The sequence below is a fragment of the Anopheles ziemanni genome, chromosome 2, assembly GCF_943734765.1.
Source record: "Anopheles ziemanni chromosome 2, idAnoZiCoDA_A2_x.2, whole genome shotgun sequence".
Classification (NCBI taxonomy): Eukaryota; Metazoa; Arthropoda; class Insecta; order Diptera; family Culicidae; genus Anopheles; species Anopheles ziemanni.
Window position 1 is genome coordinate 46,649,311 of NC_080705.1, and position 22,012 is coordinate 46,671,322.

Genomic DNA, 22,012 nt, shown 5'->3' on the forward strand with positions numbered 1-22,012 from the left:
GTGAATTTTGCGATATCAACATGAGCTAACTTCCAGTATGTATGAACGTGTATACACACGAAAGGTTATGTACACGTACGATAATGGCAACGGTCTGCACGAAACTGTTGGACTGAGTGAAAAATGAACCTAATTCGACGCAACTCCTCAATATACGTTCAAATCGTTATCTCTCCATTTTGAATACGGGCGTGACACAGCAAGTAACACTTCTTCAAATGGTTATTATCAGCGCTGCTGAACAGTAAAACAACCGGAGCTCAGGGTGCTAGACGAAACTATAGTAAGATAACAGGCCACGTCATGGTGTATTGACGCTGGATGATAAGTACCGGTTTGGTGTTGGGGTGTTGTATGTCCTGTGTTCAGTGAATGAATTGAAAATGGATAACCGGTAAAAGCGGTTAATTCAATTTTTGTTTGTTGAAACGACCGGCTTTGGTCGTGTTTGCCCATTAGTCGCGAATCCCTTTAATAATACTTACAAGACGTAAGTTTGAAGCCTCGTGTTAAAAGCAGAAGATGATTCTAGTGTAAATCGTTTTCAGAGTGTATATCATATCTGTAAATATAATTGCTAAGAGTTTTGATTGTGAGTAATAGAAAGGAAAATAAGCAGGAGAATAGTTAATCTATCTAACAACAATTTTTTTGATGGTTTCGATTGCTTATCTAATTCTCCAAAGAGCTCATATTCCCCTAGTATTAAATTTTTGAATTAAAACCAATTACAGCTGAAAGAAACCTTTTTTCAGGATGTCTTTATTAGGTAAGATAAAAGATTCTTATAGAGTAATTATTTGCTCCTAAAACTAAGAACCTTGTGTACAACAATTTTACGTTGAAATGTTTCAGTAAACACAAAACAAAACTCCATTTAATAATCAGTTCAAATAAAATAGAAACCACCTCATTCTCTTATTTTGTGATAACCTATTATTTCTAGACTTTCGCCTAGGAAAAGTGATGTCTTTCCTCCACTACCCATAACTGTTTCTTGATTTTAATCATCATCGATTGACTGAGAACGTCTAATATTATCAGGAAATGGAAAAGTAACATGTCTTAACTAATGAATATTGCACAACATTATTAATTAATACAACTACAAGCTAGGATCAGTACAATCCTGAAGGCAAGTCAGTTACTTTCGAGCCTCCAATATTGCTTTGACAACGGTTTGTTTCGCGTGTTATTCCAGTAGCGTGCGTGTTGCAGGACATCGGTGTTACGCCTGTGTTAGGACGTAGCTTAAAGTTATAGTTTCCGGAGAGTTTGCTGACGACGGCACTGCTTGCGGGATTCGGAGGCCCTGTTGTTGCGGCGATGCGCGATTTCGCGTACGCATTAGCTTTGATTAAACGTTGTTCATTAGTCATCACAATATCTATCATTGAATCAACACCATATGTACCCATGCGATCCAAATTTTTTGTGACTTGTTTAGCCTCCAATGCCGCAGTGATGTCTGGCTTGGGATACTTTCCTGTACCGTTCATGTCGGTCATGAAAAAAACTCCATTAAATTGTTGCGGAGCAGTGGGTTGAGGAGGTTGCCTTTCGAATTCCAACGATTGAACCCGTAAAAAACGTGTCTCCATGTCCCGCGCGTCCATAATGACGTTAAGTATGGCCCGGTTGGAGTCTTTTGTCGGTGTTAGGCATGGATGTGCCATGTGATGGGCGGTTGCTTCCCGCGAAGTCGAATTAATGACGTCCGGACCGGGAAGGATAGTTTGCTCAGAATTCCCTGCAATTACACCACTGGGTGACCCGTTGTTGGCAAATGGTGGAAGGCGCTCGTTGGTTCTTGCGTTCTCTTCATCTTCAAAGAAATCGCCTTTTAACCCCCCATTTACAACCATCAGATCATAGGCAGATCTTTCACCTTCGGAGGAGTTCGAGATCAGGTGAGCTAACGATCGCGTCTTCCGAGGTGGCTGCGGAAGCAAGTTCACCGGCACTATTTCATGCTCGTTTGTGATCTCTAAGCTGAACAGCATTTGATCGGGTTTATTATCCAACTGTCGGAAGAGAATTTCGTTTTGATCGGAAATTTCACGCTCCGCGTCATTTACAATGTTCTGCAACTCTTCGATTACGTCCTCAATCGTCGCGTTTGTGTCATCTTCGGCCACTCCTCCACTATGCTCATGCATGGGAGCTGCGTTTTTCTGCGTCAATGCGATACTGAACTTGTGTGAGCTCGCATTTGAATCATCGTCCTTGGCCGGGAATAAGCGCGGTGGCTCCGGTGTAGACGACTGTCCAGTCTCCGAACTGCTTATCCCTTCGTCGTCGTTCTCTGAGGTATTATTTAGTTTCTCCTGTGGGGGGACCTGACGAGGCAAGGCCACTGGTCGGTTTTCTAGATTGCAAACACTCGATAGTTCGAGCCTGTTAGAGCAACCACTGACGTTGCTAGACTTAGCACCGACACCTTTCAGGCGGAGAACTTCTCTCTGTAACTCCGCACATCGCTCCTGCAATCGTCGCTCAATCGTAGTTAGAACTGTTTTCTCTTCGTGTAAAATTTGTACACGGCGTTCCAGAATAACTAATCGACTACGCACTTGTTCAGCAGATTGAGCCTGTTGCTGTAGCTGCTCGATGTCGATGCGTATGGAATCCCAACGTTTCACCTCGCCACGAAGCAGCTCCATCCAAGGCGAAGATGACGATATGGTCTTACACATCTGCGATGCATCTAGTCCTGCTTGAAATAATTCGGCCTGCAGATAGAGCCTCGTTTGGGTGCTCTCTGCGCTCTCGAGGAATGTGTTGATGAATCGCATCCCAATTGCCTGTAGCTCACCGGAGCCACCACCACTGTTGAGCATACCCACGAGCAATCGAAATCGAACAGGCTCGGCGCAACGCAGCCGCAGTGTTGAGAGCGCTTCCGAAACCGCCGTGTGGCCTTGCATCTGGCTACGTTGTGTGCCGTCGCATACTGTCGATTTGTCGCAAGCAATCGTTAGCAACTGTAGAGCGACAATACGCGAACGTATGCCCGTTCCAGTGGCTGCGGCAGCTAATGGAAGCAGTCCGATCGGTGTGGTACCCAATCGTACTCCTGCTTCAGGGCTTCTCAGACAGCAGATGCTTAGGCATTGTCTGTGGAAGAAAGGACAGACGATCATTATTACCATTATAATATTACGGGCAAAAAGAGCAATGTCAAATCAATGACGAAACGTACAAGCAAGCTAGTTCATCCAGCAGAGCGCGACGTTGGTAGGACTGATTATTCCGGACTAATCCCCCATGAAGCGTTGTCGTACCATTCATCGGAGCACTTTGACTGAGCTGAACTGCTCTCAGCACTTCCAACAGTAAACTGACACCATCCAGTGGGCTTGACACAAATTCTTGCACAAAGCTGTAAGAAGTTTGATGAAAGAAAAACTGTATGAAAAGGATTTGTACAATGTCGTGTGGCATGATCAAATTTCGGCTACGGAAGAAATTTCACCTAAAACCGTTAAGAGGTCTCGAATTCTTTAACAAAAGCAAGAGATATTTTTCCCACCACTGATGGCCTTAAAAATTGAATCTACTAAAGAAACAGGTCAATATCGTAAAATCTGTTGATTCACCTTCATGCTTTCGTTTAATGGTATACATATTTATATCATGCAAATGAACGCAAGTCATACAAAAACGTGTACGCGCTTGTTGCAGGGTAACCTTCAGTGATATCGAATCTAAGAAATCTGAAAAACCAACCAGAGGAATTGGGAAACTGCCCTGTTTGGGAAACTGATTTGCTAAGATATATTGAAGAAATATGTCATGATTCCGCCGTTGATACGTACCTAGGGAACGAGGCTCGAAGATCTGCCCGCAATTTCGTCAGTAAATCGGTCACAGAGCCGAACTGACGGAGTGTCATTTCACCGTCCATTTCCGGCAGCGTAGGTATAGGCAAACTATAGGCAATTGAAGACAGAAAATTTTAATTAACATTATCTTTGACTGGTACGCCTGGGGCTTATTCGAAGGTTCATCTCTTACCGGTAATCCGAGTTTTTAGAGGGCAAGGTTTGTGATCGATCATTGTCAGCTAATTTTTCGTAACTCCCCGAGTCCTCGCTACTTAATGTATCGTAAATTGATTTAAAATTCCCGTTTGATCCCCGTCGACCGTACTTTTTGAGTGATATAACGTAGTCCTCCGGATTAAACACAGGAGGACGCTGATTTTCCTGCTGACAAATAAAATAAACAAAACATTTCAATACCAATGATACTCCTGTTTCAAGTTTGGCATGTATTTGTAATACTAATTTATATAGATTTACCTTGACATTTGAAGTCCAGCTCATAGGCGCATCGTTAACGTCCTGTGACCCAAGCTGCGAACTAAGTGGATTTTTACTACCGTTTGGAGTCATTTGATACAAAGAATACGAAGAATCACTGTTGCCATAACGTGTCAACGATCAATCCATGTAGAAAATAAAATAACAAAAAAGTATGTTAGCGAGGAAAGTTACAAAGTTAAAAATTTGTTGTGAAATGCAAATACGTTTTTTTCAAATAGTGAATTTAAAAATATTAAAAAATCAATATTAAACGTTCACCGCCACGTCATCCAAAAGTGGGTGACAGCATCAGTTAGTTCTAAAAAGTTTTTGACCCATAAATAAATAGATGAAAATGCAACGTGGAACCTATAGTAATTGTTAGGACTAGGTCCTAATGAGCGCGGATAAAAAAGGAATCGAAAAGGATTTGTAGGTACGCTTACTGGAGCGAACCCAAAAATGTTGCCTTTATTTCCATTAATGCTTTATCGCTACTGACGATTTTTGCCCCGACTTCCCTTATTTATAAATTCGACCCGGAGGCGATGGCCGACCTCAAGGGTCACCGATCCCTTCCCGATCGATCGGAGTTCCCTTTTTCGGTGTTGTCATCATCTGCTCGGGTTATCTTTTCTGAGCCGAATGACAGCTGGCGTTAGGAATGAAAACTGTTCCTAAGAACCCCGCTACACGAGCCGCAAACTCAAAAAGTTTTCGGCGCAAAGAGGGGAAGAGCCGAAAAGATTACGTAAAAAACTTTTCAGCTCTGTGAGCTGAAAACTGCACCCGCAAAGTTTTTGGCAGCTAACCGCAAACTCAAATGCGCCAGAAGAAGAAGACGAAAAAGAAATAAATGTAAACATAACAAATCTCAAAAACAAAATAAACGGACATACGGTGATAAGTTTACGTGTTTCTTTTGTAGTTACGGTAATATTTTGTCATTTTATAGCTAGAATTTTTAATTTGACATTTATTTCCCTGTGATGAAACTTTTTTTTTATTTCAGAAACTTAGACCTCGGTCATTCGTCTCTGCCTGTGATGAAACTAAATTACATTTCCGTTGGATTTTAAGGCTACTAGGCAGTTTTTTTTCGGCAATGTGGCACCCGGTGCAAATGCATAAGGCGATAATGTGATGGATGCATATTTTACTTTTTGTGTGAACTGAAGATGAGATCTTGGTTGCTTCGAAGGAAGCTTTTTGAGTTAACTGATAACAAAAATAAAAACAGCAGAGACTGACGCATGCATAGACTGTCAGAAACTTTGCGCTTTGCGGTACTAGTTGATACTGAACATATTTGACACTAGTTGATACTGAATTTTTGTGAGAAATAAACGTTTTCCGGTCAAGGAATCTATACTCTTCTAACGTTAGTAAAAATAGCACACCAATCGTCTATGCGAAAGCACATTAAAAAAGCAATTACCAAAATTTAAGTAGATACTCCAGTAAAATTTGTTATGGTATCAAAGGTATACCATCCAATTACCTATAGAACACCAACTTTAAACATACCTAGAGTTGGCAGTACAACACCTGCGTGTGTTGGATTTTATTTCCGATTTCCCGTTCGTTATTTGGAGCAAATTTTCTTGGTTGGTGCCAATGGCCTCCAACGGAAATGAGTGTCGGCACCACACAAAATCTTACAATCATCGCGTTTTCGTGTGCCATACCACAACGATTTCAAGCTTTGGATGTATTTATGGTAGGTATATATTGGAGCTGATCGTCTGTCTCAGCCACCAATACAGTCGATGTCATTCACACTTGTGTTGTCTAATGTTGAAAATTCAGTTCGAGAATTATACGTAAAATATTTTAAACTGCGGCAGGAAAATTTGATACTTATTATAACGGTATATTAATTTTTCTTCAGATCAACAAAACTTGTGCTTTACACATTAATAATATACATCCGAATGTAATTTTTATAGTAATTCAAGATATAAGTCAAGTATACTAATAACAATATTTTTATTTATACCTTTTCAGCAAGGAAGTAATAATATTCGTAACAAATAACACAAGGTTCTTTTTCTCGAAGAAGGTAATTAATTCTCCAAAAAATACAGTGCTTCAATTTGCTCTACCCGTAAATTTTTTAACTAAAATATGTACAAACTTAGGTACTCGGGAAATCTTAAAACCGTTGACCCACCAACTAGAAACATTGACAATGCCTTAAACAAAGAATGCATTTACGATTGAAATTCAAGTTGTCCTATTTTTATTGTAAGAGACTGTGAGGAATGATTGATGACGAAAACCGAAAAGCCAGAGGTTCGCTATGGACTTGTTAAATATTATTAAAGCTAAATTGGATATAGATGCTGTGAACTTGCCAAGTTTCTGTGAGAAAATGGCGATAGACTTGAGAACTTCCTACATATTTATGTTGGCTTTCTACAACCGGAAGCTACGAAGTGAAACTAAATTTTTTTTTATCATAACTTTGCTAAACGTCTGCACTTGTCGCGAAGCATTTTCAAATATGACCGACAGGTTCCACAGTTTTTATGCTTTTCTTCAGAAATACTGTACAAACTTTACTTATTTTCAACAACTTATTCATACGCAAGGAAATTAACGTTACAGTACATCAAGAAACTGTAACTGTACATATGCTGTTATGTCTGTACATATGCAGTAGATTTCTTATACGAAGTAAACCCGTTCCATGTTAGATGCCTAGCAACAAACTATACTATACTATAAAAATTAGCATTTGAACCGACAAATTAAGTCATTGAATTCATAAAAATCTGAGGACCGTCAATTCTACGAGGTTATACTAATATCACCACCTCGATGGCGTGGGTTCAAATCCCAACCGAGACCGGACCCTCCCTCCCCTGTACGAGAGGACTGACTATCGACGTACACATAGGGTAAAAAGGCATGACCAACAAGGTCATTACGCCTAGAAGAAGAAGAAGTTGGAAAACTAGGAATTTATCAAATTGAAGGAATAAATAATTCAAACTAGGAAATTCAATTATGCATGCAGGAAATGCAGTCCCTTATCGCATAATAAATAAATAGGAAATGCAATTTTGTATGAAAAATTGGATCTACGGAGCAGCGTATTAAAATGTTAAGCCTTTTAAAATGATGGCAACGTGTTACGCAGTCATCATCGGGGGATTCTTTCATAAAAGCATTTAGAGAGTTTAATAAGATTAAGAACTCATTATCTTAGAACTTATTATTATCATATTTCATCACTTTATTAACAAATGCTCAGAACCTTTCCTTGGAAAAAATATATGTTTTTGTTAATTTCTACTGAAACGGGGTGATCAGCCGATAGTTTCATGATGGTAGGTCCTGGCCGACACCAATGTTCCGGTTTTAGGAGGCACAACCTCATAGCTATCCACTCGAGAAAAGTTACTACCTTATTCGAAACACGTGTTTGTCAAGAAAACATTATTTACATTAAAGAAAAAATCTAGTAAACTTGAAAACATATTTCTCATACAATTTTCTTTTGGATTCTTCCACTGATTTACTGATTTTATTTCATCATCAACATTTAATCGCCCAACATATCATCATTACACACTGAAGTCAATAGAACGTAGGATTTATCACCCTGGTACGTAGAATTCAGATAAACTTTCTACTAAACTCACACTTTCCGGATTTCAGCTCGTGAAATGGTTTTCAACTGCTTAAACATCTTATAGCCAATGTATTTTGAGGTTCCGGTATAAACACATTGAACAGCACAATGTTGGTGATACATTTCTTCAATTGGCCAAGCAAATGTCTGGAACAACAAAGCGATGTGTAACTGCTAAGAAGCCGTCGGTCACTGTTGAACTGAATTCACCTACGATCCCTCTTTGGGCAATGTTAGAAATCATTGTTTCTCATATACGTTAACCTCAATAATAAGCACATGGCCGTTCTACACTCTCTCTTTTGCATATTGTTTGCACACATTACACAACCAGCAAATCGATCAAATTGGGTTTTTCTTCAGAATGAATCTTTGAATTAAAAAAGCATTTCACATCTAAACTGGTCCAGCATCGCACTGAACCGCACCTCTTGGCGCAAACCTTTAAGAGCACCCCACTTTCAAGCAAAACTGCAAGCAATTACCATTTGTACATGTAGATGTACAGCATGTACAGCATGTATTTCAATTGTGTTAAACTACGTGTATTTTAAAATAATATCAATATTTTTTAAATAAATGTTACTTTGCTTCATATTTTATTATTCTACTTGACAAAATTAAATACGTTTCTCACGAATTCTTCAATATTTAAATACTGTTGTAACATTTTTGCATTTAAAGAAATTTTAAACATGGTCAAAAAATGGGTTGATACTTTATATCAAGTTCCAAGCAACTACATTTCAAAGCAAGTACATCACAATTTTCACAGTTTTATTTTATGAAAAGTGCCTTTTCATAACATATTGTAATAGATTTTAAAGACAATGACAAGAAAAAAAAACTATTTGTTTTTCAATTTTCTAGCTTTATACTATATTTGAAATTTATCAACTTATTTTGGCTTATATTTGCTACCTATATTAAATTTCACGTAAAAACGGCAACGCAAATATTTATTAACGATGAAGCCATAGAACACTTTAAGGGTTATATACTCAAAATACAGTCCAATTTTAACGCTCTAATGGTGAATAAATGGCAAGCTCTATTTAAGCCAGAACAGAGATTCCTTCATTGAAGGTTGACGAAAGAAAACGCATTTCGCTTCAAATTCAACAATTGAGGTCATCATGATTGCTGAGATGAAAACGACGGTACCTGTCAGTTTTCTCGACGCTGTCCTGTAAAAAAGGTAAACAAAACTTTGTAAAAAGCGAAAAATTGGCTGGCAATGTCGATATCTTCTCGGCGATCCAAAACGACGCCACTTAAAGTCCTTATAGCAATAACTATCTTGTGAGTATGATATGAGCAATGCCTGCCAAGGTAATACCAAAGCAATACTTGACAACCTCTGTTTTTCTGCCAAAATAGCTTGCCTTGGCATTGCTGATGTGTGAAGTATCACCGCAAGTTGTCGACGACAACATTGTTTTAAATTTTATTCTATACTCATTTTTTCATTAAAAATAAACAACACCAGTTGTGTTTGAATGCGAATGGTTGTTTACGCTTAGTAGACTGGTTTGTTTACCTTTTCTGTACTAGAAAATATTGAATTGTCAAATGTTGGCGAGGTTGCAACCAAAAATTTTTGGTTGAGCAAGATTTGGTTGCAAATTTTTCCGACAGATGGCAATACCATAGAATCTGCATATTCGCAGTGAAAGTTGGCGCCAACATTGTTCATATATGCAAGAGCTTTTACCCCGCGTCCACACGGCATAGTAGCGTAGCGATTTTGACACTCCGTCGTAGTGTAAATGTTGGTCGAGAGGCCTTAGTCACGGCCATAAAAAATAGTTGACACTACGACGGAGTGTCAAAATCGCTACGCTACGATGCCGTGTGGACGCGGCCTTACGCGTCGAGACGATGCGCGGAAACGAAACGACGCGGCTAACCATTTTTTCGTTTTTTTTCCAAAGTGTTGTTTACCTTTTGCTTAGGGCAGCGTCGAGAAAACTGAAAGGTACCGATGTTTTCGGTCCTTCCAATCATGATGACCTCAAATGTTTCAAGTCGACAAAAAGTCTATAAGTTCTTGCACACATTGCCAATGTTGGCGCCAACTTTCACTGCCAATATGCAGATTCTATGGTATCGCCATCTGTCGGAAAAGTTTGCAACCAAATCTTGCTCAACCAAAAAATTTTGGTTGCAACCTCGCCAATGTTTGACAATTCAATATTACCTAGTACAGAAATGGTAAACAAACCAGTACACCAAGCGTAAACAACCATTCGCATTCAAACACAACTGGTGTTGTTTATTTTTAATGTAAAAACGGGTATAGAATGAAATTTAAAACAATGTTGTCGTCGCCAACTTGTCGACAACTTGCGCTGATACTTCACAAATGAGCAATGCCAAGGTAAGCTATTCTGACAGAAAAACAGAGGTTGTCAAGTATTGCTTTGGTATTACCTTAGCAGGCATTGCTAAGGTGTGCAAGAGTTTTATGGGAGAAATTTGTGTATGACCCAATACAAATGGCCTTTCAAAAACAGAAACGTTGATGATGAAAATAATGCTAACAATGTTCTGTATTATTCTGTAGCTATAAAATAGCATACTCGACAAAAGTTAAAAAATAATTATTTTCACAAAATATCTTCGATATGCAATTAAAAAAACACATAAAACTAGCCTCGCCCCGCTGGGAGTTGTTTGTTATTGTATTTTAAAACCCAAATACTAATGACCTTCAACTGTTCTCTCACAATTTGCTGACCATTGAAAAGTATTGTTCATAACGTCAAGAAGAATCATTCATCTTGAGATGACAATCTATTAATATTTTAGCCTATAATTTTTCAAATATCTTAAGGCACGGCTCATTGGTGGCGATTTCAATTTGTTATGCCAATTACCAGAAGCAGTAGTTTCTTTGGTTGGTAAGGCTATTGGGGCCGTAACTTTTATCGTCATTCACATCGTGAAGCATAGATTTTACATAAGCGACATGGTTATCTAAATGAGAGGCAAACAGATTTGAAACACAATTCCACAACCAATCGAATTGAAAATTATCGTTTTTAAGACCAAAAAATAATAACTTCATGCTTTTTCTTTCTACAATGAGAAGGGAACTATCAAAGCGTCTCCTACCAATCCACTGATACACTATACGTAATTTCAAAGTGAAAGAAAATAAGAGAAAAACATAAATTGGTTCGTAGTGTGCAACGTTGGTTAATTATCATTCGATTACAGCTGCATTGCATTTGCGAGGAGAAACCTTCGGTTCGATTTCGAGAAATAATTATCATTATGAATATTGCTTCACTGGTGTGGGGTTTCATTCCATTTGAGTGATAGTGGATTTGTAAGAAATCTTTTCTTTTGGTTTGCTGTCAATTATAGCGTTACGTGTAAACAACGTTCCTAGTATAATCGTTACCTTTTTTCTTGATTATGCCACATTTTGTTGTGTTAAAACTATATGTGAAAAGTATAGGAAGTTTTTTCCACAAATCAAATTTTTTGGCACATTTTTACTTAACAAATAGAAAAGCATTTAAAATGGAAATGATATCCTTCATTGCATTTTTCGCACTATTTTCAACGTCCGTAGTCGATGCATAGGCCTATTTTGTAGACATACATTGCGAATACAAAATACAGAGTTCTGCTGGTTTGACACCAAAAGTGTATGTTTCTGTTGTCTTTGGGATTTTACTTAAATTTTTCCTTGGCTTGGTCGTGCACTATACAAACGTTTCACATAATGTTTGGCCTACAAAGGCTGTTGAAGATAAGTGACCACAGACATAGATGCAGCTAATGCTAGAAATAACGTCCACACTTAAAATAATTGTGCTGTGCATTAGCATTTCATGGGAAAGTCTTTTCCCGGATATCGGCCTGGGGAATGTGAACGGACACTGTTGACATTATGCCCACAAACATTTCTTTTAATCTGTACCTATATGTAACAAATCGAAGACTGGCCAGCAATAACGTTGTGTATATACCACACTGGGGGTCCGCGACAACCGAGCGGTAGCGCCGGTTAGAAAATCGGCCCATGAGCGCCGGGGCTCACCACCTCGACGGCGTGGGTTCGAATCCCAACCGAGACCGGACCCTCCCCTGTACGAGAGGACTGACTATCCACGTACAACAGGGAAACAAGTCTCGTAAGCCCTTAACGGGGCAGGCATGACCAAGTGGTCGTTACGCCAAGAAGAAGAAGAAGATATACAACACTGAATTTTAAAAATTTACTGCACATCCTTCTTTACATGCACATTGGGGCTTTGCATAAACATTCCCACACAACACATTTTGTATGTTAATCCAAAAACAACTTTATGTTTAGTCGTATATGTTTCTAAGTCGGCATCATATAGGACTTACGATATACATTAGCCGTACATTGCTTGTTCATTTATACGTATGCATAAAGCAAATTGTATTACATTCTTAATCGGCATCATATGCAACAAAGAATATACATTGCTCGTACATTGTCTATGCATAATGCGATTCCGATTCGAAACATACTGATTTGAAATTATATTCGTACAACTTTCTACGACTTCGTGTAGTGTGGGTTGATTTGGTTTTTGATACGCAACGATTCAAAGTTCAAATTTATTGCATCGTTGCACACGTGGAATTATAATGAATCACTAAAATGTGAAGTCCTATTTAGAATTAAATTTTTTTAAACATTTGAAATAATTTTAAGCAAATGATTATACTATTGCTTCATTGATCACAACCAGAAGCGGATCAATCCGTTCGGGGGCCCCAAGCGGTTGGATAAACGGGGCCCTCCAGACATTTCCATTGCTCTAAGTGTTTCTATACTTATGGCCAAAATTGGACTTATTTTTTACAACAGATAGCAATCCTTTATACATATTTTTAGCAATCCTTTATACACGTAAAGGACGCATATTTGCTTATTTTATGAAATCAGACATTAGATCTTCATTATCTGAAAATAATCACTCTGAATTAAATTTTTATTTTTTTAATTTAAAGGGTTTTTAAATCGCTCTCAAATTATCAAATCTTTTTATCAATTTTAACAGCGATGACGAATACATTTTAAATTATTTTTTTGCTGGTGGACCGTAAATTGAGAGCATTTGAAGTCAAACGGACATTATTAGATGAGAAAGAAGATTCATGAAAACATATTCTGGCAAGGTTTTATATGAAAATTAACAATGGTTAAGCAATATCAAAATACATCTGTACTAACTTTGATCAAGTATGTGTACCGCTGCGAGAATAAATAAAATTGGTAGTTACTTTTGCGGTCTGGGGTTTTCATCACGGGGCCCCCTTAAGCTCGGGGCCCCCCGCGGCCGCTCAGTCCGCTCATAGGTAGATCCGCCTCTGATCACAACACAAGTAGGAGGAATTTAAAAGGAACGGTAATTCCTTTGCCTCGCACCCTGCATCATGGCAACACAATCTTCCGCCCAAATGGAAAACTACGGTTGAATCAACCCGGCATAAGCCATCCGTTAGTCCCCAAAAACCGTTAGTTGCTCGCATTGTTGCTGATTACTGACCATTAGTCAAGAATTTCTTCCCTTTCCCCCTTTCCTGTAAAAGAAAGACAAAACGCACACACGCGGAACACCGGTCATACGCAAACCAACGCATTTATGGGGAAAGTGGAGCAATATTTAACAGTAGGGAAAAAGGCACACACTTGGGTTTAGTAGCATTATGCATCAATCGTATGAGTTACTTTTACTGAGAAAATGAGATACATGGGCTCTGAAACCATGCTAAATTTCCACATTTTACAAACTGAAAAGGATATAGATGTTTTAATGTGGGATCGGTGTATTAGATCGAACAAGTGCCTAAAAACATAATACAAATACCAAAGCTCTTGGGTAAACAATAGAGCTTATCCATAATTGTTGTATTTTTTATTCCTGTGAAATTCAATAAAAGAGCATAGTTTTGCTTATAATACTATCGCTCCCATTCATTTAATCACAGATGCTTGTTGTAAGTTTGTCTGATGCCTTTCAAAAAATGCTTTGATTTCATAGAAACCAAAAGTCAAGTGACTTCGTTACACAAATCGCATCCACCACCAGCCAAAAACAAACAATCCAATAATTTCTCAACTTCATTTACCAAAAACCCTCGATGGTGATCTTATCGATATCGAGCCGTAGGAGAAAAACTCATGTATGATTACTGTACACATCTTTTGAACGTATTGCAAGTAAACCGGTTATGCAATGCAAAAACGAGGTACCGTAGAAGCACCATAGTTGGCGCAGGTCCAAACTTGGCGCACTTTTAAATATTTTCTTCGATATTAGACTATTTCCAAAACATTTCAGCCTAAAATATGCAGTCAAATATTTGTTTATGTTTGTACAATAGATCCGCATCAAAACATGTTATTGGTTTTTTGTTATTGAATGTATATATAATTAAATGAAAAATTCCATCCCACAAGTGCGCCATTTTTTACCCGCGATAGCAACGCTGCTAAGGAGTGGGTTCAACTTTTTCCAATAATGTAAAGGCAAAACAAATGTTTTTAATGTTTTTTTTAACCGAAACTGTTAAAATGTAAGTATTTCCAATGAATCGTGGTTAGATTCGGCGCTTTTTGAGATATTTATGCTAATTTGAAGCGAAAATATTTTGCGCCAAGTTTGGCTCACAGTGTCCCTCCTAATTATTCACCGTGGAGACTATGAATGTTTGCGCTGCTAGATATTTTTGAATCAAAGAAGGCTTTGATGAATGAGATTATAAAAGTTCGCGATGAGATAGTTTTATTTCCACGAGAGAAGCCAAAGTCCGCTGCAAAAAAAGCGAGATTGTCTTTTTAATTGCTGTTGAAAAATGTTTCTATTATTTTAAGTTGACTTTTGAATAAAACTGTTGAAATTCATGAACTGCATCCAATTTGTTTTAAGTGCGCCTAGTTAGGAACACATCGCGCCAAGTAAGGAACACTGCAAAACCCATGCGCCAAGTTAGGAACACATTGTGCCACACAAAGAGTTTCTGAAACTTGAAGAAATATTAATTTAAGAGTTTCTAGCTTATTATTCTTATATTTTATGGTAGTTAGGCTAGCACTGTGCAAAAAATGGTATGATTTGACCGAACATTCATTTTGTTATTCAACTTTTTATGCAGAATTTCCTTAACTGCTCCAAATATGGTACATCTACGGTATAGCGGTGTAGAGAAACTATTGTTGTGCTTTCGAAAGTGTTAAGCGACTCACCATTACTCGCTGTGCGCAATGGTAGCATGTGAAACAAAAAAAAAGTATAATGAGAAAAAGCGATACTGGTTATTAAAGCTCGTACCGCAAGAGATGTTTGTGCGAGTTATTCTCTTAAGCGACGGCTAGACACAGCGGTATTCGCACGAATATTCCCGCCGTCCCGCGGGAATCGCGCTGGACGACGGGAAACTCCATATGAAAAAAACGGATTTCGTTCCCGCTATGTTTAAAAAACGCGAAACTACGACCCGGCGGGAACGGACGCATTTGCTTAATTGAAACGTTTCATGAAAAGTTTCATTCGCTTGCTACAACAACGTCGGTATGGGCAACGTATATGGATGCGGCCGATGTTGTTGGAGAGAAACCAAAATGCGAGTAGTCTTCGACGCAAAATTTTGGAGGAGGAACTCAACAACACCATTCATAAACTTTATATTTGATAATGACTCACAATTCCACTTTTACCTGCCGCCAATTTAGATCACGTAAACAAACTAAAACGTAAACAAAGCTTCACTTTGACAGATCGGGCGAATAAGCTCGTTCCCGCTGGATATTCTGTCGAATCTGGGCTACTTTTTCCCGTTCCCGCCACCTGGAATTCCAGGCGTGTTTAAACGGCGGTTTACAGCTGTAGATTTTTCTCTTTAAATTAATTTTAACTCTCTTGAAAAACATCATTCAATAAAGGCAACCTTGCAGAAACTTTTTGATTATTTTGAATTATGTTTTAAGCGTTGTACACAACGATAACATGCATTACGTGTTCTGGTTTCTCTCGTAATTAACTGTGTATAGCCATTTCTTTTATCAAAATCGATTTTTCGAACCGACAGTTTAGTTTCATGTTTTAGAGTCTCCAAGACTGAAAACTTGTTTAGCTAACTTTGTTTAAATCATAATTAAAATTTGTTGTATGATTTTCTTCAGACAGTTGTAACTAGGTTTACAGAAAAAAATATAAAGAAGTTCTACTGAGCACGATAGAAAAGTCATCAAGTTTTGAATAAAACTTATTATTTCGACTTAAAAATACATCTTTCTTCCTTTTTTGCGACTAACTTCCTCACACACAATCGCTTGGCAGTTTCCTGTCATTTGGGTAAGTATCTAGTAAGCATATAAAAATCATTCTTCAAACAGGAAGCAATAGAGCAATATTACAGCGTTTTACAGCGTAGAACATCAAAAATGCTAGCCTACTGTAAAGTATTTGATGTTGAATCGTCGAACCTCCATATGGCAACACAAATGGGTAAGTAGACAATTCATCACTTTCTGGCTAGCATTTTTGATGTTCTACATACCCTGCCGGGATTTCTAGATGAGATGTAAAACGCTGTATAAGCTCATCATTAGTGGTCTTTCATGTGTATCTTATGTTACATCGTTCGCTCTTACGATACATGTTTAGATTCTTTCTAACCCACTTACAAAACTTTCACTTGATGTTTTGCATCTGAACAAAGCAACTATTTTTCTCGTTGAATGATGAATTGAAGAAAGTCTGTAGAATGTGTTGCGTATTTGATCGTTAGCGCATCTAAACAGAATGTTTATTAGTAACAGATTATGGCTGGCGAAATTAAATTAAATTGTCATGAACATATAGCGACATGGATCAGGCTGCTAATGAGGGTGAATAGTGTTTTTATTAACTTATTTAATTCAAATCCGAGAGTCCGCGACAGCCGAGCGGTAGCGCCAGTTAGAAAATCGGCCCATGAGCGCCGGGGCTCATCATCTCGACGGCATGGGTTCGAATCCCAACCAAGAACCATCCACCCACGAGAGAATTGACTATCCACGCCCCACGTACACATGGGGAAAAAGTCTCGTAATCCTTTAACGGGCAGGCATGACCAACAAACAAGGTAATTAAGCCAAGAAGAAGAATTCAAATCAATAATAATCATGATCAAGTCCCATCGATCTTCAATGAACAGTGAGAAACTTAGATGAAAAAATGATAAATTGTAAACACGCATGGTTTCTATACAAATATTCTAAAGCAGTTTAATGTACGTATTCAAACTGGAAATAAATCATATATTGCACCCAAGGTTTCCTGTCTATCGATATAGCAACTGCTGGACAAATTTGTTCGCGTTTGGATATTTGATATCGCGAACGCTAAAAGATGAACGCTTTCGATCGATCACTGCAATGAACCAGTCAATAGCGAGTTGCTCATTTTTGGTACACTAAAAAATCAACACAAATTTACAATATCTAGCAGTGTATCTAGCGGTGCATGCTTTTCAATTGGTTTCATCTGTTTACCAAAAAATCGTTTTTTATTTTTTATTCGAATATTTGCCATCCTGTTCAAAAGAGGTGATTGACCTAGCTACCGCATAAAGACAACTATTCCTCTTACGGGATTGTTGAAGTTGAATCAACGCGTAGCAAACAAATCAAAAAACACGTTAATTACCGTACGGCAGCGTATGAATAATCAGCGTACGACGTAAGTATTTGATTGGAATTGAAAATTCCCATTCAGCGACTCAAACGATATTCCAGTACATGTTCCAACAAAGATTATTCTGACGGTGTGAAACAAAAGTCCCAGCTTCCGGTAGGAAGCATAATTGTGTTGTTTTAGACCTATCGGACATGGTTCGCTGAGTAACAGTTCTACGCTCGGCTGTCCATTCTAAGATAATAAATTGCTGTAAAGTAGTTCTGCTTTATACGCGATCTTATCATTAATATTCTTTTCCCACTATTGTGTTTCCTCTATCGAGATCGCAACTTCACACAACTTACATGTGAGCGTACCGTAACCTTGATTCCTGCAGTTTAGTCTTTTTGAATGCGCAAAAAAGGGGTGGTTGAATTTTTGTATGCTTGACTCTTTGGGGAATTTCATTCCATTAAAAATGATGTATCAGTGCGTTTTAAAACACGTTAGGTACACATTACTAACTGCAGAAAATTTTAAGATTACAAAGATTCATTAAATATGAACCATCCACTTGTGAACACCATGTTAGTTTTTTTTTATTTAGATTTCTTAACACTAGAACTACCGGACCAGTCATGTTTACTGGTCAGGTACCTTTTTAATCAGATTTATTTTTTAATGTTGAACAATTCTACCAAATGTTTATGCATGACTTTCACACTTCCAATCTTTATTGTTAAATATAAAAAATAAAAATTTCCTTGTTAATATTGAACATAAATCGCGGTCAAGTTTCAAGCTTCAAGAGATTGCTTATCATCCCACTGTTTTCCATGCACAATTCACAGCCGTTAATATAATATTCAGCATTACTTATGCTTGGTAAAAAATCGAAAATACAAATAAATAAATATACTAATACTATAATCAAAATTGAAAAATTACATTAAGGTGTATGATCGACAATGAAGCTATTTAAACAATAGTTTAATTCAAAACCCAACTACGGGGACCTATTTGAGTAGCTAGTTAGTAAATGTATATAACATGTTACACTCCTATCTTATTAGCAATATGCAGCAATCTTCTAGAGGACATTAAATTTCTCCTACTTCCTACCTTCCCAAAGGAAGCGGTTCATAACATAACGGAACCTACATACTTCACCTAAATGTGGACTACTCATTCATCGAATCCGGAAGCGGCTCTTGGTATCCATATGAGGTTGACTCTGTTCAACTGATCTTCATCTGCCCCAACCACAATCCACAATCCTGTTTTTCTTCAAACACCACAATTCTCTATTCAAGATATATCCATACCAGCTTTGTTTTGGAACTTTGGTTTGGAAGAACCTGTTTGTTTCTAGTTCTTCTCAATAAGTTTCTAGTTCTTCTCAACACTGAAAATAAGTTTAATCAACCTTATCAAATAGTTGTTCAACTATACTAGAACCTAAGTAAGTTTGCTTGAAAGGGTATATCTTTTTTCATATTTATTTTGCTTCCACGTAGAATCCTTAATTCCAACAAAATCTCAGGGACACGTTTTATGTGAATTTTTATAAAGATTTTCAAAGCAGCCGTGAGCACATGTTATTACCATGGAAACTGTCATGTGTTATTTATACAATAGAAAAGGCATGAAAAAACTTGGGCGATAAAAAAATATTTTTAGACTATGTTGCGTGGTGCACAGGTACAAAGCGTGATTTAATTATTTGATTATTTTACTCTCTTACAATATAGGGAGAAATATCAAAAATGCAGAATAAGCATAAACGTTTATGAATAATATTTAAATGATTTGAATTTGATTTTGGTCCCCATCTCGTTCACAAAACGTTTTTCGCTTCACTACAATTTCCATTTTTATCATAACAATTTATACTCATGGTAGATCTTTTTTTCATTTCCCTTTTTTACTGGACAATAAGTTAGTTAAGCTTCTATCATTTTCTTCTAATATTCCCATGAAAATATTCGAATTGTGCCGATGTATCCAACGAGCGTCTGTACGCCAATGTAATCGTTTTGAAAACGAGAGTATGGCTACTGTACCAACTTGCAACAATGCATACCTATCTGTTCCCTTCACTTTGTGCGGAAGCATAAGAAAATACCTTCATCATAGGAGAAAAGGCGCATAGTGCATTCCCTTTGTTTGTTTGTCTTCCTCTTCCTATAGCTTCTGTTTATTTAGTTTTTTACTTTTCGCTGTCTAAAGTAGACATAGTATAAAAAAATTGCACATGAAGAATGAAAAATAAAATGAAAACAAAATAAGCATTAGAAATAGCATCAAGAATAGATACGTACCTTACAAGACCGTATCAATTGTACGATGAGTTATTGATGCTTATTTTTGAAAAAAATCGTACAAGCCAATACCTTCTCTCATAACAGTTAACCATGTAGGAAACACTTTCCCTAATGAACCGCCAGCAATTGGTTGCAATTCGCGGTGGTTAAAGCCATTGCTCGAGTGCGTTTCACGTCAACATGTTGCGGAGTTCATTTCTCTTTGAAGCATTTCCAAAACAGGCTTTGATCTATGTATAGCAACGTATGGCAAAAAATCAACCTGATGCAAAATAATGTAGTTTTACCCTTCAATTCGAAATCCGCAGTAGGGGTGAAAATTGGCCTTTCTAGTACACATCTGGTCGGTTAACTGGTACACCCTTTCATTAATTATTCAAATTTAGACCCAGCTCTCTTCTACCATTGTTAACAATCCTTTAAATTAATTTAACGTATCGCTTTTCCCGATCACAACACATTGATAGAGTAATATCGGTAAAAAGGCTGGAGGTGTAAAAGTCGGTAGATTTCTATTTATCTAAACTTCTTAATGTTAGAAAGCCGTAGCTTCATCAAGCACAGTTCAAAAATCGCTTGGAAAATACGTTCTGAAGTGTAAAAAACAAAATTGCAGGTTTTTGTTTTGAATTAAAATTAGAGAAAATATTATAATAACATTCGGTCGGTTCAGTTGTTCTTAATTTCGTAATTAAATTGTTAATGAAAACTCATTAAGCTGAAACGTTTTATTTATAACTATGTATAGAAGGTACTTAGGCTGAAACAAAAAACATGAAATAAAAAAAACCCTGCTACCTATATAACTTACCTTGTTTTGCTGCCAACTTGCATCTTTATGGTATGCGTAGGTAAAGGTTCAAATTGATGTAAGGTGGTTCATCCTCTTTTAATTATATAGCTGCTTTCTAGGCTCAATGATTAAGAATAACAACTACCGTTGTTAGTTTTATGAATATCTATGTTAGAAGAAAAAAAGCAACATAATTGTCCACACAATTGTGTGAAACGCAAAATCACTAGAGCTTAGCAAATAGTATTCAACCGGGAAGGCCTGACTTTTGACGAAAGCAATAAAAAATGGACACGAAGGTTAGTTTTGGAATACATTATACCGGAAAACTATACAATTGCACACACGTTCACTTGGAAACTAACTTCCGTCTCACAAAGTCCATCCGCAGGCTCTTAAAATAAGCCCACGGCAAAATACGTCGGCAAAAATTTAACGAACCAAACCACCGATGGCCTCATTCAAAGCCTCACCACTCCACTTCGTTGCTTCACATAACGGTTTTAATCCATCGATGGAATAGCTATGTGCTTCAACACCATTTCCATTTCCAGGCAGCTCATCCATGGAGTATCCTCCGCGGTCCACGACCGATGCATTTATTTTGAAAACATAAGAAAATGTACGATTTCTTAACTTTTCACTTAATTAAAAAATAATTCACTGTTCCTCCACATTCATTATGTTTAACACCAATTGTAAGAACCAGATAGCATATGATAATGTGGTGTTTAAGAACACTCAGATGCTTTATTTGAAATTGTACGAAGTATAAATCTTCTTACGTTCACCACACTTTATCGATACACAGCTGATGGTAGATCTATAGACTGACTTTCTCTTTGCAGCAGCTAACGCAACGTTCGACATGCGCAAATAAAACACTGCGCAATGACTGCGTAGCGCCAGCACAAACGTAAAAGCGCTGACCCGAGCTTTTACCGTTACTCTGAGAAAAATGAGAAACCCTCTTACCGTTTCGATGACCTCTATTCGAACAGCCCGCGATGCCGCTTAGAGTCAATTAACCGTTTCAGGTTTAATAGCGGATTTCGCCTGAGTTTTGAGAGAGACATCGCCAAAGCAGCGAAAAAGAGCGTCGTTTCATGCAATGCGCTAGTGGTGGGTAATTCAAACCTGAACCTGTGAATAAAACCGCTCTCAGAGCTCTCTACTATGGGCTCAGCGACTAGAGTCGATATGAGCAAAAATTGAGGTTATTACCCTGTGAACGGTTTTGCTCGAATCAGTTCATTTTACAGGCGAGGGGTAGGGAGAATCCTACCTCCGCGACC

At 37.7% G+C, this 22,012-nt stretch overlaps 1 protein-coding gene across 2 annotated transcripts; it reads right to left on the reverse strand.

Annotated features, from left to right (window-relative positions):
- Nucleotides 1-956: 956 nt before the first annotated feature.
- On the reverse strand, nucleotides 957-20,877 carry LOC131281219 (uncharacterized). Of its 2 annotated transcripts, none has more exons than XM_058310484.1 (6): nucleotides 20,736-20,877; nucleotides 4,305-4,422; nucleotides 4,018-4,208; nucleotides 3,819-3,932; nucleotides 3,203-3,382; nucleotides 957-3,117 (listed from the first exon to the last, which is right to left on the reverse strand). In XM_058310484.1, the coding sequence occupies exons 1-6, from the start codon at nucleotides 20,756-20,758 to the stop codon at nucleotides 1,119-1,121; spliced, it is 2,625 nt and encodes an 874-aa protein (XP_058166467.1). In that variant the 5' UTR covers nucleotides 20,759-20,877; the 3' UTR covers nucleotides 957-1,118. The 2 variants fall into 2 exon arrangements, with proteins under 2 accessions (XP_058166467.1, XP_058166466.1); XM_058310483.1 differs by having other exon boundaries at nucleotides 4,018-4,211.
- Nucleotides 20,878-22,012: the final 1,135 nt, after the last annotated feature.